Here is a 12,066-nt window from a genome sequence, read left to right as displayed (position 1 = left end):
TGCGTCTATTTTTAGTATTTTGTTGGCCTCCTGTGTTTTTCTATCTAATAAGTGAGGTTTGAGTGAAGAATCAGTCTAAATCATAGCAGAAGCCAAATGCAGAATTATTATCTCCCACAGTCAAGACATAAGGGAAATTATGTTTTTCTTGTATCTGAATGTGTTAAAATCTGTCTGTTAGCAAAAATATAATTAACTGCTGGATGGTTTTTAATGACTCATATCTCATAAAACTATAACTGATCAACTTTTGGAGTCCCCTAAAGTCAAGATGGCCGCCACAGCTGATCAACATCACCGGGTTAGCCCTCAAATGGTTTAGATCCTACCTCTCCGACAGAACCTTTTGTGTCAACATCAAGGACTTTAGTTCAACATCGGCAGCTCTAATGTGGGGGGTACTGCAGGGGTCCATCCTCGGTCCTCTTCTCTTTTCTTTATACCCACTGCCATTAGGTACTATTTCTGTAAACATAGCATACCCTTTCATTTATTTGCCAATGACTGTCAAATTTACTTCCCTGTGAAGCACAGTGGTGCACCTTCTATTCAACCTCTTCTTGAGTGCCTGGCCGACATCAGGGACTAGATCTTTTTAAATTTCTTAAGCTTTAATGAGAAGAAGACTAAAGTCATGTTGTTTCCTCCTAATGGCATGATCAAGAACCACGGTATCAACCTCTCCTCTCTAGCCCCGTCAGAGAAACAAAGAGTCACAAATCTGGGAGTGATAATTCTTTTTCTTTTCTTTTTTTTCATTCAACCTTTATTTATACAGGTTTATCTCAATGAGCCTTGGGGATTCATTTACAAGAGAGCCCTGATTTTAACAAAGAACAATGACAACAGTGGACAACAAAGACAAAAATAGACAATCATAAAGGACATGCACAAATTGAGATTTTTATTAAACAAGTAAAAATAAAATGGTATTTAAAAGGAAAAGTAACAAAACAAACAGCTAGATTATAAGGCGGTGTAGAAAACTAAAAACAGGAACATGTCTGCATTGGTTTTTCTCTGTTTGAGAAGAACAGGTAATTTACAAAGGATATGTGTAAAATAGTAGAGTGGTATAGCATCTGGGCCATACTCCAATCCAAAAGGTGGCGGTAAAGCACCTAAAAGTTGTTTTCCAACCGCCATAAAAAGACAAGAAGAAGAAGAAGAAGAAGAGCTGTCCAAAGACATCAGAGACAAAACTGTAGACCTCCACAAGGCTGGAAAGAGCTATGGGGCAATTGCCAAGCAGCTTGGTGAAAAAAGATCAAGTGTTGGAGCAATTATTAGAAAATGGAAGAAGCTAAACATGACTGTCAATCTCCCTCGGACTGGGGCTCCATGCAAGATCTCACCTCGTGGCGTATCGATGATCCTAAGAAAGGTGAGGAATCAGCCCAGAACTACACGAGGGGAGCTGGTCGATGACCTGAAGAGAGCTGGCACCACTGTTTCCATGGTTACTGTGGGTAATACACTGACGTCATAGTTTAAAATCATGCATGGCACGGAAGGTTCCCCTGCTTAAATCAGCACACGTCCAGGCCCGTCTTAAGTTTGCCCATGACCATCTGGATGATCCAGAGGAGTCATGGGAGAAAGTTCTGTGGTCAGATGAGACCAGAATAGAACTTTTTGGTCTTGATTCCACTCGCCGTGTTTGGAGGACGAAGAATGATGAGTACCATCCCAAAATCACCATCCCTACTGTGAAGCATGGGGGTGGAAGCATCATGCTTTGGGGGTGTTTTTCTGCACATGGGACAGGACGACTACACTGTATTAAGGAGAGGATGACGGGGGCCATGTATTGAGAGATTTTGGGGAACAACCTCCTCCCCTCAGTGAGAGCATTGAAGATGAGTCATGGCTGGGTCTTCCAACATGACAATGACCCGAAGCTCACAGCCAGGAGAACCAAGGAGTGGCTCCGTAAGAAGCATATTAAGGTTCTGGAGTGGCCTAGCCAGTCTCCAGACCTAAACCCTATAGAAAATCTTTGGAGGGAGCTCAAACTCTGTGTTTCTCAGCGACAGCCCAGAAACCTGGCTGATCTAGAGAAGATCTGTGGAGGAATGGGCCAAAATCTCTGCTGCAGTGTGTGCACACCTGCTGAAACACTACAGGAAACCTTTGACCTCTGTAACTGCAAACAAAGGCTACTGTACCAAATATGAACATTGATTTTCACACGTGTTCAAATATTTATTTGCAGCAGTAACACACAAATAAATTATTTTTAAAAATCATGCATTGCGATTTCTGGATTTTTATTTTTTAGATTATGTCTCTCACAGTGGACATGCACCTAAAATGAAAACTTCAGACCCCTCCATGATTTCTAAGTGGGAGAACTTGTAAGTCGCAGTGTGTTCAAATACTTATTTTCCTCACAGTACATGGGTACAGACTGTGGTACGTCTCATTCTGCCACATCACAGCGATGCTCCACTGAAGGTCTTTTCTCTGCACCTCAGACAGTCCTGCAGAAAGCTGCAGCTTGTGATAATCAGCTGTTACGCTGCACATCGCCGTGCAGAAAGCAGCAGTTAGACACTGACTCACTGCGGTCATAAACAAGTGCATCTGGTCAGCAATAACTCCGGTGTAAAGTGGCATTTGAAGACTGCTGTTTATAAAATGAACTGAGAAGGACTTGCATCCTTTTTTTGGTTTAAATTCAATTAATTATCTGAATGGCCACTGAAACTTTGAGGTTTCATGTTAGTTGTTTAATGAAAGGTGAAGTTGATGGCTGTGTGTGTCGGTGGCAGAATAAAAATAAAATTTAATGTCACGTCTTTACTTTTAGCTGCAGCGTCGTCATGAAGACAACAAGACTGATCGCAGTCTGATACAAGGCCGCAGCCTTCTGGGACAAATGTGCTTATCCACTGATAAAAACCATCCTACCTGCAGCAGACATCTCACTCTGCGGGACTTTCACTTGCAATTAAATATGTTAGCTTGGCTCAAACAGCAGACCTTTTCCACCATCTCCACATACCCCTGCCCCGTCTGTCTGTTAGCAGAATATCTCATGACGAAATAAATGGATTTTATTGAAATCTTCAGAAAATATTTATTGGATGCACATCTGATAATGATTAACCTTTGGAGTAAACTCAATTTAATACGGTCACCACAGCTAATCTAATTTAGCAAACACAATCACGGCTATAACTCAGTCACTTGTACAGACACTGAGTTAAAACTGGGTGTCGTAGTAGCTGAGAGTCATCCCCAACACATGCTTTGAGCATTAACGGACTGGGCATATTGGTATTTTTTCAGCTTTACCAAAACAGCCACAATGTTGTTATTACTTGACAAAAGATGATTTTAGTGTAAAACTTTTGCATTAAAGTCGTCGAGCAATAAGCCTTCCTTTAATCAAGGCTCTGACTTTTTTCCCCTTCAAGTTTCTTTATAAGTTATAAAACTTAAACTTACTGGTTTAACAATATTAAGAAATATCACCACCAGAAAACTTTCTCCCGTTCCACTTAAACAACTGAAAACATAAAAGGCCGAAGACATCGGGGCGTATTGGTAGAGGGACTCCAGGTTCGGTTGGACACACCCTAATAGCGCTGAACTTGTGCAGGCACGAGCCGAAGAGTTTCATCCAGGATTATGAAAGACAGCACGTTGTGAGGATCTCCTAACGCAACGCCCCGAGGCCAGCCAACTGACTTCTAATGTTGTTGCTGTGATTTACCAGTAACCATGGCAACAGCAGCCCTGGCTCGGTGTCCCGGTGGCTCCAGGATGAGTCAGTAGGATTTACCTCAACACCCCTCTCTCCTGACGTCTCATGCACTCATCCCCGGCGCTCCGGTGCATGAGTTATCAGCACATTGGAGGCAAATTCTGATACTGGAAATAGAATTCAGAACCAGTGTGTGTGTGGAGGGGGGTAACTTTGCTGCCACCATCACTTCCAGGTGCGTGAGCCCCACCTATAATCGCAGGGAGGGACCCAAGCCGAGCAGGCGGAGGGGTGTGGGAACGAGTCGGGGTGCGACGTGAACACAAACCTGTTGTCAAGCCGTTTACTCTGACATCTTTGCTTTTCCACCGTCCTCACCTGGTTCTGTACTTCAACGACCGCAGAGCCTTCGTCAGAAGAGCCGCATGGCTGAGGAACGTCAACGCCACACTGTGGAGTAGTTCACATTCTGGGCCTGAAAGTACAAAAGGTAAGAGCTTTAAATAAAACGGTGTGCTCAGGATGATTCAGGTTTTTCTAAATGATTTAGGGAAAACTTCAGATCTGGATTGAAACGGAGCACAAAGATCCAGCGTGGCTCACTCTTAGCCTTAAATCAACTAATTTCTTGCGTTATTAAAGAAGTTAAAAACTATTTTTACAGCGTATCAATAAAAACTGTTATAGGAACGAAGATCTGTGTTGAGGAAAGTTTGTTTGCTCAGGACTGAAGTTGTTTAGAGGCCATCTTTGAGCCTCGGTCAGTGACAATCAGCTCATCTCTAATCTGAGCCGGACTGAATCTAAACCTCAAATTGTTTTCTCGTATTTCTCCTTCACGTTGCAGTTTGGAGGTCTGGCCCGCTCCTCTTTCCTGCTTTGTTCAGGCATGTTTTGAGCACTCCCTGCTCCTGCCCTCTCAGATAAACCTCCTCTTCCTCAGCCTTCGTCCTGCCATGCTCTCCTGTCACACTCCACCATTTAAACGTCTTCATGGATGTGTTTCCTTCACAGATTAAAGTAACAGACTGAATCCTCGTGGAGTTTTATGATCATAATGGCCTTTTCATGTACAAAGAACAGACTCTTCGTCCCCCTCCTCTTCCTCTTCTATGCCCCGCCCACCTGCCTGTGCCAGTTGACCAACAGCAGCGTTGTCAACCTCACAACCAGCAGCCCGACCACTTCCTCCAACGTCACCTCCCTACAGGGTGTGCGAGGCTGCGGCGCTGGTCTGAACCCGATCTACAGGTTCCTGTGTGACCGTCGGGCGGCGTGGGGGGTCGTCCTGGAGACCCTGGCCTCTGCAGGTTTCCTGTTCAGTGCCGGTCTCCTCCTGGGCCTCCTGCTCTGGACCTTGTGCACTTGGGTGTCGTCTCGGCAGCGGTGCACAAGAGGCTTCGGAGGCACGGTGCTCTGCACATCCCTGTTCCTGTTGGCCACGGCGGGGATCTTCGGCCTCGCCTTCTCCTTCATTGTCCGCCTCACCCCTCAGACCTGCCCCACCAGGATCTTCCTCTTCAACGTGCTCTTCTCCCTGGCCTTCTCCTGCCTGCTGGCTCGCTGCCTCGCTCTGCTGGGCTTCGGAGCCGCCCGCGACTGGGGGGAGCCCGCTGTGGCCCTGGGGCTCTTCACCGTGCAGGTCATCATCTCCACCCAGTGGCTCATCATCGTGCTGGTCCGGGACCAGAAACCTTGCGAGTACAGCCAGGAGGAGTTCGCCATGCTGCAGATCTACGTGCTGTGCCTCCTGGCCGTCGGTCTGCTCTTCTCCCTGCACTTCCTGTGCCGCTCTTGCTCCATGTACAGCTACGACTACACCGGGCCCATCAACCAGCAGTGGAGGATCCAGGCCTCGCTGCTCTTCGTCACACTGCTGCTCTCCTCCTGCATCTGGGGGGTCTGGATCACCATGCTGACCTGGGGAAACGTGAAGGTGGGCCGCCGGCCAGCCTGGGACGACCCAGTTCTGACCATCGCCTTGGTGGCCAACGGCTGGGTGTTACTCATGGGGCACGGACTGTCCCAGGTGGCCTCCTTCTGCAAAGGGGAGGGCACGGCCAAGGACACCCCTCTGAGCTTTGCAGGTTGGACCAGTCCTGACGCCGACATCCCTGGACTGGGGAGTCAGAAGGAAGGAAAGGAAAACGGGAGCTTCGAGAATGAAAGCGAGAACAAGAGAGGTGAGTTAAGAAGCACATAGTTTTGTTGCCAAATTAAGGATTACTTTTAAAATTGTGTAGAAAAAGAAAACTTGTCACATTTCACAGATTAGAAGACACGTCCACACTGTGTGACGGTCTCGTTTCATACTTGAAAGAGCTCGTCCTCTCTAACCTCTGCACCACCACTCCACTACCTTCAATCCTCAGACAACAAATTAAAACGAGACCTACTGAAAAAAGTGTAATAAGCTGATGAAACAAAATAAATGTTGGATAAATAAATATCCTATTATTCATCTCTTTACTCAAATAAGCCACTCTGAGAACACGAGAAGATTTTTAACCGGTCTTTTACTTGCAAAGGCAGATGGGTCACAGAAACAGTCTTTCATAGATGTGCAAAGTTACATGTTTAGAGCGTCGTCAGTGAGAATCTGCACCGGACAGTGAGGCGGGAAGTGTTTTTATAATCCTTATCAGACAGAGGCAGGTCGAGACGACCTCAGCTTCACAGCTTACAGACTTGGAGACGCCCTTGCTGTCATCAGGTGCACCTGCAGGCTCCTCTCTGAGAGGAAAAACAACTAACTCAGTGCTTTCTTTTAAGTGGGGGCCGTGGCCCCGGGGGCCTCAGAAAGCTGGAGAGAAGAAGATAAAAAAAGCTAAAATAAAAAAATAGTAATAATAATAATAATAATAAAAATTGCACACTAGGGCAATCTGTATCTGTCATTTCCAGATAAACACGCTCGAGAGCGAGGTTAGATTTCTTTTGTTTTGTTCTTCTGGTCAACAGTTTGTTGAAAAGTTGTTTTTATTTCAGTGGGACTATAATACAGTGTTAGTTAATAACATTACATATTTTGTAGCATTGTTTGTGAGTTTGCGAGAGGGGCCTCGGCCAGAAGCTATTGCTGTTTGGGAGCCATGGCATGGAAAAGTTTGTGAACCACTGCTCTAACTCACACATATTAATTTAACATTAGTTAGTGACAAACATCCATAAACCGTTGCCTAAATGCCCCTGACAATAAACACACGCACACACAAAATTAATCTCAAGTGTATTTTTTATTCCTATCGTTTACATGGAGGGGCGGGGCTTACAGCTACTGAGGTGCACTCACCTGTGTTGCTTCAACTTCCAGTCGTATTTTATTTTATGTCAATGATTCAAATCAGGAAATATTGAATGGATATTCATTAAATTCCAAAGATGGATTAAAGGAATAGTTGAGATTTTTTTAAATGTAATCAATACCTCATTAGATCGTTGTTCGTTTATAACGCGAGGCACGAGTGAAGACGAGCTCACAGCTAGTTTTAAAACGACGTCACTCAAACGTTTTAAAGTGGATCAGGCAGTCACTGGTTTTTAAATCTGTAGTTTGGGGTCACTTTTGCAACAGGTGATTATTTACATAAACGTTTGAGGTTATTCAGACTCAAGAGCAAGTCGACTGAAGTTTGTTACAAGTGAAGTTCATGAGAAACTCTTTGGAGCGTGCTCAAGTTTGAAAAATTAACCGGGCCGTCCGTACAGGTCACAACTCAGACTCAGAATCTAATATGGCAGACGCACGCATTAAATTTATTTATTTATTAACCTTTATTTAACCAGGCAAATCCCATTGAGAACACAGATCTCTTTAAATGCAGCAATAAATATTTTATTTAACTTCTGTCACTTTGTATCTCTTTAATTTAGTCCCACACAAAGTACTTCACACACTATTAGTTAATTTGTCATTATGAGGTTAAATGCCTAAAGTGCAGAGAAATTCATCGTCATTAGCTTGTAATGCTAACGGTAGTTAGCCTGTTTACCGAGCACAGAAATGAGCCAATTGTTTTCTGACTCGCAGCTGGAACATGGTTAAACGTAGAGTCGAGTCGACAGTGAAGTGACGTCTTGTCAAAAAGTTAGAAGTTATCTGCCGTGACATCAGTCATGGATCACGGAGTTTGGAGAAAGAGATAAAACATCACATATTCAAATCTCCTCTGATAACTCAGCGGGCGGAAACGTTCAGCAGCATCAGATACGCCGCCGAGTCTCAGCATTTGGATAGAAACACGGATTTAACTGAGAAAAAAAAAGAACAAACTAAAGAAATAATGAACGGAGTCATGCAAACGTGTAGGTTAATGTTAGCTAATGTAGCATTTGTTCACATGGTGTGTTGTTTTTGAGAAAGACGTGTTTTAAAGACCTGAAAACTGATTAAAAAAAAACCAGGTTCTCGTTTTGCTAGCTGATAGCCATGGCTGGACAAAGATTTTTGTTCCTTTCTCTCTAAACTCTGATTCATGACTCGTGTCCCGGTGGATTAATGTCAGCCAGAACAGCCCTTGATGTCTCATTCCCAGTAACGAGTAATAACCACCGAGGTCAACAAAACACAGCAAATGGTGAAACAGAGAAGACATTACGTTAAGCAGGAACTGAACAGGAAACTATGCGATGCAAAACTAATCTGGCATAAAAAAAATATTTAAAAAATCATTAAAGCTGAACTCCATTTCACGCATTTTTCCATCAGGTTTACTTGGATTAAAACATTTGAGCTTGCAGCCCGTGTTTCACACGGACCATTATTGGTGACGGTCCGCAGATGACTGTGCATAAATAACCAAAACCTTCTATGTAACTAAATATGTAATGTGGAAACAATGATATACATTTTTATAAAATTTATTTAGCATTGAGGTTGGATCGTTTAAAGCAGCAATCTTTGATCATTGCCTCACTCAGACTAGCGGTCTGCTCGTCTCCGTCGAGAAAACTGCAGGTAAGATATTGATTACTAAAAAACCTACAGAACAAAACTTAATAAATGCAGACCAATTCTTTAAATATGTTTATGAAAAGAAACTAATAAAACTCTTTGGTTTTGCCTTATAAAAGGTGAAACCAGTCAGTTAACTAAACTAAACTCACAGCTTGAACACTTTGTTACAACACAAAGTCCTGCACCAAAAATATTTTATAAGAATCTTTTTTACTCTGATATTTGGTTTAGACGGAACAGATTTAAAAGTCAAGCTAATACCAGTAATTATTTTAAAGGGAAACATGCTGCAGATTTCAGTCAGCACCATTCTAGAAAGTGACACCATCAAAACTTTTCATTACAAATCTTAAAGTCGGCGATTTAGACGATGCGATGATTAAACATCCCCCAGTCCACTCGCTCCAGAAAGAAGCAAACCTTCACATAAGCAAAGAGTTATGCTTAAAAGAGAAAACCATCAAATGAAATGTTAAAATCCTGGATTAAATAAATGGGATTAAATGGATCGTGTAGAAACTGGTATTTTAAATTTAGACATCATTAAGACGTGTAGACATCATACCTGGTCAAACAATTTAATCTTCAAAACAAAATGTGTGTGTTAATGTGGCCAGTACACGACTCTGACTACGAAACAGCTCAAATTGATAGAAGTTATGTACAACGGGAAAGGCAGGGAATTACTACATTGTGTCTTCTATTAGATAATGTGGGACTTATTGATTTTGAAACTATGTCAGAAAGATATGTCTTAGGTCGACAGGACTTTTATAGATACCTTCAGCTCCGTCATTTTTATGTGGAAAATATTAAAAAACCTTCCTTTAGATCATCAATTACCAAAATGTTTATTAAGGCTTACAAATCAAAAGGACTTAAGAAAATAACTGGAGCACTTTACTGAAGTTTAAGTAAATTAAAGGGTAATTCCACACATGATGTTAAAGAGAAATGGGAGAAAGAGCTGGGGATTAGTATTACATCCGAGGAATGGGAACCTATAATTGAAACGCAACATACCACTACAAATTCACAAACATGGAGAGATTTCTCTTGGAAAAATTGTATCAGATATTTTCAAACCCCAAAACAGGTATGTAAACAGACTGGTCTTCCACCTGTGTGTTGGTGGGGATGTGGTCATTGCCCTGCTGACCACTACCATATTTTTGGGGGGTGTCCTATCCTTAGGCCATTCTGGGAGTGTGTTTGCCAGACTGTCGGAGAGGTTTGGGGTTATGATATTGAATTTACATGCTTATTTTTTTATTTGGGAAGTATGGACCCAAATATACCCAAAGCTGATAGATATCTCCTAAAAATCATGATGACGCAAGCAAGAAAGCTATAACTAAGCGATGGTTTGGTGCAGACCCCCACCGACTATAAAACAGTGGATGGACATTGTTAATAATATTCGGAGCATTTGACCTTTAAATTAAGATTACAAGAAGAAAAAGGGAAGGCTTTTTGGGAAAAATGGGACACACTTTATGGTAAGAGATGACAATCTATCATTAATTTAGTGTCCTTGGTTTCTAAGATTTCTTGTTTAATCCCAAAATGTTTTACCTGATGTGAATATACCCCCCCCCCCCTTTTTTTTCTTTATTATTATTATTTCATTATTATTTTTATTTATTTTTTCTTCCTTTTACTATTTTGTTGCTTTATAATGTAAAATGTTTTGGAGAGAAAAAATAAAAAAAGAAAGATTTGATTAAATAGATGGGATTAAATGGAACGTGTATAAACTGGTATTTTAAATTTAGACATCATCAACGCTAATGTTCATTTGTGAAAGAGTTAGAAAATCTATCAGGTCAACAATGAAACGTTTGCCTGAAAAGCTCCGGTAGAATTAGAGCACACACACGTTTGTTTCCTCACGCAGTCAGAATGATACTCTGTGGTAGATTGAACTCTGTCCTAAAGCCTTTGGGACTCATTTGTATTTTATTAGCAGCAAACTGTTTAATTGTGCTGCTTCTGAACACCACGGTTCCTTCTAAAAACAGTTCCGCTCTAAAATATATTTTTTATCTTCTCAGCCCACTCCATTGGCAGAATAAATGCTGCTCTCTGTGGGTCTTCACGGCTAACCGCTAATCTAATAACGACTTGCTCATTAACCGTCTGTGATGTCTCCCTCCAGGCCGGAGAGCTGATCCAGCGCTGCGATCCCCCTACGAGTCCGGCTTCTCCATGACGGTGAGTCTCCACGCGCCTCTGTGGTTTCACGCCACGACCTTTGACCTCTGCAGCTCACAGAGTCATAATTTAGCAGGCCTAATGAGAGGTGATCACGGATAATAACCTCAGAGCCACAATCAACGGATCCCTTTGTGTTTCAGGAAATCGACCCTGACAAAGACTACACCATCCCTCGCCCTCAGACCACCAACTACAACGAGCCGTACGACGAATATTACAAACACGAATAAAATCCCATCGTTTGTTTGACATCGCACAAACCTACGGCGAAGCCAGAGGGAGGAGCACTTGTGAAGTTGCTCATGTAAATATTGTTTGGGTGTATAAACGTTCACATGTAAGATCCTCAGGTCCAGTTCATTAAACCCGTTTGGAGTTGGAGCCCTCCATGTGGCAAAGTGTCAGGTGTCTCGGTGTGTGTGCACTTGGTGCTCCACAGAGATGAATATTAGTGCCGAGGGGGTGGAGGAGGTGTGAAGCTGCCTGGAGGTGCCAAACAGCTGAGCAGGGGCGTTGTGAGATAAAAGATGAGGTGAGGTCGGAGAGGACGACGAGATGAGACAGGTGGAGGACGGGGAGCGTGTCCGTGATGTGGGACAGCCTGTGCCATCACTCATTAATGTCCCTTTTACAACTAAACAGCTCCGTTGTTCTGTTCTCTGACACACGAAGGAAAAAACCGATGCCGTTATTCAACTAGTTTTTTAACAACAAAACCAATAACTCCAGTTCAAGAATGATTAAACATTTCCACTTTTCAGTTCTAGTGTTTGTTTATTTCACGTCAGGACATAAGACTGAGCGGGTCTTTACCAGGTTCTGAAATGATTCATATTTAAACCCGAGTGTACACCAGACCCCACCATGTTACTTGTAATAAATTTAAATTAAAGCAAAATTCAATAACTCTGAAAACCCAAGTTCACTCCTTGTGTTTCCACAGAATGTTAAGAGAACATAACCTGGAGCTGCTGATTAAATATATTGATTATCTGATCATCATCAGTGCGATTACTTCTACAAAAGCAAATGTCTGTTTGCTGCTCTTAACACGACGCCAAGATGGAAAGACATCAGCAATTAGCTTAGAGAAGCTACTGCTCATCAAGCTACAATTAGATTTTTTTTAAAAATAAGAGGCAAAGATTTAAAACAGCTGCCAGTTTTTCCAAGAGTGAAT

At 42.5% G+C, this 12,066-nt stretch overlaps 1 protein-coding gene across 1 annotated transcript; it reads left to right on the top strand.

Annotated features, from left to right (window-relative positions):
• The first annotated feature begins 4,769 nt into the window (after positions 1-4,769).
• On the top strand, positions 4,770-11,646 carry LOC119421109 (retinoic acid-induced protein 3). The gene is made up of 3 exons (XM_037688505.1): positions 4,770-5,895; positions 10,828-10,883; positions 11,027-11,646. The coding sequence occupies exons 1-3, from the start codon at positions 4,770-4,772 to the stop codon at positions 11,114-11,116; spliced, it is 1,272 nt and encodes a 423-aa protein (XP_037544433.1). The 3' UTR covers positions 11,117-11,646.
• Positions 11,647-12,066: the final 420 nt, after the last annotated feature.

This window comes from Nematolebias whitei, chromosome 15 (genome assembly GCF_014905685.2).
Source record: "Nematolebias whitei isolate Nwh7 chromosome 15, NemWhi1, whole genome shotgun sequence".
In the NCBI taxonomy this organism is placed as follows: Eukaryota; Metazoa; Chordata; class Actinopteri; order Cyprinodontiformes; family Rivulidae; genus Nematolebias; species Nematolebias whitei.
This window is presented reverse-complemented; position numbering and strand designations above follow the sequence as displayed.